The sequence below is a fragment of the Opisthorchis viverrini genome, assembly GCF_000715545.1.
Source record: "Opisthorchis viverrini unplaced genomic scaffold opera_v5_348, whole genome shotgun sequence".
NCBI lineage: Eukaryota > Metazoa > Platyhelminthes > Trematoda > Opisthorchiida > Opisthorchiidae > Opisthorchis > Opisthorchis viverrini.
Window position 1 is genome coordinate 188,672 of NW_008752006.1, and position 4,078 is coordinate 192,749.

General features: G+C 47.3%; 1 protein-coding gene across 1 annotated transcript in view; it reads right to left on the reverse strand.

Moving 5' to 3' along the window:
* The window catches only part of T265_10242 (hypothetical protein), a gene marked incomplete at both ends in the record, with an annotated part of 52,861 nt that extends 49,093 nt beyond the window's left edge, over positions 1 to 3,768 (reverse strand). The window contains one exon of the mRNA XM_009176559.1: positions 2,578 to 3,768. Within this exon, the coding sequence (XP_009174823.1) occupies positions 2,578 to 3,666 (1,089 nt within the window). The remainder of the gene's footprint in view (positions 1 to 2,577) is intronic.
* Between the last annotated feature and the right edge of the window lie 310 nt (positions 3,769 to 4,078).

Genomic DNA, 4,078 nt, shown 5'->3' on the forward strand with positions numbered 1-4,078 from the left:
TACAACGGCAAGGTAATGTACCAAGGAATGACAGTCCCATGGTAAGGATCCTTATGCAGAAATATTTCCAACTATTACTGATGCCTTCTGAAAACTCGGTTGTTAAGGCTTCTTCAAGAATGCTTCAACAGGCCCGTTCGACCTGAGGCTAAACGTGAAGCCGGTTTAATAGGCTAGTCCGAAAAGCAATTAAAGTAAAAATAGAAGGTGCGATTCGAATCAAGGCAAGCATTACAGGGAAACCGATACTCGGTAACTGAGCTTCGACACCGATAACTGATAACTGCGTGATCAACAGGCACTCGTGTTTGAAAGGAGACACACCAGATGGTATGAGGTCAAGAATTGCGTCTAAAACCAGTACTGTTGAAAGCTGGCTGAGGATCATCAAAAAACCTCCTGCACTGGCGCTCATACTAAAACCAAGCTAAACACACCACCAAATCCAGTATCCGAAAAACTGCCATTAGTATTCACATATAACGCGATGACTATCAGGGCAATTTACAGTTGATGGCGGTTTCCGTTGCGGTTTCCATTGCGAAGCCTTAGTGCTAGGAGCCCGAGCTATTTTGCCTGCTTCGAAAATTCTTGTGTTAAAATGGGTAGCACTTAAGACCTGCAACTATGCAGGGAAAGGGCACAAAAGGTGAACGACTTAATTTACCTAATTTTCGTTGATTTATAAATGCAGTTGGATAGGGCGCGAGCAAAAGCTTATAAGTAACCACGGTTGCGTTGCACTCATCCTGATTGTAGTGGCACTTCTACTAAAGATGGCGAGATGATGTGTCGAAAGTGTGCGGCTGCCATTGTGAAAACCTTCAAAATTCGTAACCGTTATCGAGTACGAAACGATGACGCTTTAACATCAAATGCTGTGTTTACATCTCATAACGTAATTACAGAGAAGCAGTAAGCTTGCGTCGGTGGTGTTTGAAGTATGAGTTGGTGTTGTTTTCAACCGATCTACCTAAAAATTAGAATATGGGACAACTTCGGACCTTTGAGGACTGATATCCCAGAGCAGGAAACTCGAGTGGGTTGGCATCAGAGGATTTACATCATTGAATAACCAGCAAAAAGGGTTTTCCTTTTCGCAATAGATACTCTCGTATAGAAATTCATTTAGAGAAATAAATAATTTGGTCACCTGTTCCGTTGTTCAACGACTGTCGTTGTGTTTAGTTCAATGACGCACAGGAGATATACGACAGACCTGCTATGGATATGGAGGTGATAACGAACACGTGTTGTTGTTGGTATTCACATGACGGTAATTTCAGGTGAACTTCTTTGTAACTGTCAGGGGGTGTTGAAAGACAGCTGCCAACCGATCGTGACAACGTTCCTGCTGCTACTCAAACCGCCCGAACGAGCGTTTGGGGATAGACTTCTACTCCCCCACAGCGAAACTTCCTAACATAATTTATTGAAAAAAAATGTGTGGAGCAGACTTCTCCGGGTCTTAGAATTTCTGAATAACTAGTCTGTTGGTTACTTGGTTTATGAACACACGTGTTTCTTCATTGACAAAAACTGAAAGCAAACTGGGTTACGAAGATTCGGGCCCAACGACCGGTTCGCACAATGGATCAAGTAATTACTGCAGAGATCTTTCATGTCTCACATTTAAATGCTTCATCGCGCACCGCTAGAGCGAGCAATGGGAATGTGAGTCACCACTGCGGCGCCAATGATCTGCCTGAGAAGACAATCCCTTCGCTTTGCTGATTATGTAAAATTTATAGGCACTCGAAGCAACCTGGAGAACCTACAAGACCTAGACAAAGCGTCAGATTTGGCCAGGACAGGGGAGCCCCTGACTGGGGCTACGAAATGCACAAAGGCCAATATAGGCAGCCAGTCCGCGGGACAGCTCCTATGCCGGACCATCAGCGTATTGTAACCACAACTACGACTAGAGATCTAGGGATCGTTATACTTCTGAAGCAAATCCCGCCACCGAAAGATGCAAGTGAAGCATTGTCTAGGCTAAAGAGACAGCGTTCGAACACAGCTAAGTAGTCTTCATTCCGCTCTACGTTACGCATGTACGACCTCAGTTGGAGTACTGCGTGCGGACACACCTCAGGAAAGACTCTTTAAGATGTCTAGAGATGCAAGGGAGAATACCACGAGTCTATATTATGAGGAGACACCACAGCCCGTGAAGCTGCACTCTCCACAGAGAAGGTGGTTTAGGGGGAGCTACCCCCTCTCCATGCCATCCACTGTCGGAGGTCTACGGTGGCTAACGCTCGATACAGGTCAGTGGTTAAGAAGCAAATTTACTGGCCTTAGAGTCTGCGGTTCGAACCTGACTGCGGCATCCCAACTATCCATGTATAGGTATGGGCAATCTGTAAGTATCATTAACTTCGTGCGGTCTTCGGATGGCAGCTGGGCATAGAACGGTGTTACGGCAGAACGGTTGCTTATTACTTTTTGAGAGCTGCTTGGGGGCTAACGGAACAATATTGAGAGAGGGAAAGGGCGACGGCAAAAGCAAAAAACAAAGCGTAATCCGTGAGTTACCTCAAGAATATGCAGAGAATGACAAGACAAGTGACTTACGCCAACTCCCAGTGTTGACGGCTCACCCTCCAGGAGGGTCGTAAGACCACAATGTAAAGGTGATTTTTTTGCGCTGGTGTTAAATATTTGACCTTGCTTGGTGATTCTCAGGGAGAGGTTAGCTTCCCGAAGTCTGTCAGTTTCGCTAAGACTTTCGGTCACGATGGCTGAATCCATAGTGGCATTTGTGGCCAGATCAAGACTTCCGAATGGCGTTTGGCTCATAGTGACGCCAACCGGAGGCAAGTTTACCTTGAGAATGAACTGCTTCCCCTCCCCTTGTGTATGCAGCCCATCAGTGGACTTCTCTCCACGGGAAGAAATTTGTTTCGCGGTGTTATTCGATGGTTCACGGAAACGCGAATGAAAATCCGGATTCCCTGACCGCGATTTGTCGGAAACAAGAGGCGTGTCAGGAACTTCATCAGCAAATTTGCCTGAAGATGTTGTTGAGGAGCACGATGGAGTAAGGGGCGGTATTGCTTTTTCAGGCACATGGCGGGCCTCCTGATACAGTGGCACTTCGCACAGTTGGGTGCTCGCGAAAGGAGGGTCTATTCCAGTGCGGGTGACGCGGGAGTCACTATCAACAGTGACGGCTCTCATCCGATCTGCATAAACATCGCCTGTGAATGGACGGAAGGCCGAAGTGCTCGCGTACGGTACGTCAAGACCGTCCCGGTTACATTCAGTGGTAGGTGCGGGTGGATCAGAATGGTGAGAAAAGACCGTTGTGCTGAAAGCGTCTTTTTCACACTTACCACTCACCGTGTTCGTTTTTTCACTCGTTTGGCCTTTTGTGCTGAGTGACGCAACCCCAGAGAGATTACTCAAAACCGCATCAACTTCGCGCACAGTGATTGTTGGAAGCTCAATGTTCGGATCGAGTAGACTGTTGAAAAGCGAAACCGGGTGGCATCCATCACCACTAGCACTACCTCCTAAGCTTTCTAATTTACGGCAGTAATCCTGAGGTGAATGCACATGGGCAGGACCACCGGCGACCGTGGAAAAAAGAATGTCTCCTGGGCGTCGGGGATTTGGCACCACTCTCTCAGGTCGGGCAGACTGAGATTTCTTGAAATTCATTGCGAACGGATGATCAGCACAACGACAGGCAGCTCTTGTCTGAATGGCGTCTACATAGCACACGAGTCAGCACAAACCCCATGCGCGACAGCCTTAGAAAACAGACGACCCGCTCTGAAGGTCAGTTCAGAACGATTCGACGGTTCGATGGGTTCTTAGAGCACTCATTCAGTCCAAACTAGCGCAGGATTTAAAAAGTTTTTTACGGTCCGATGCTTCTGCACACACTAAATTCCGCCCTAAAATAGTCTGTGTCACTCTGGCATGCACCCTCGATTTCATCATCTTCACTCTGCATCTGGTTCGAACCTGACCTCTGCCTATCGACTTCCCCTGTTGAGGCTAGGGCAACATGACAGTATACAAGCACTCGTGCTTCCTTCGGGTGGTATGGCAGATAAGCACCGAAAGG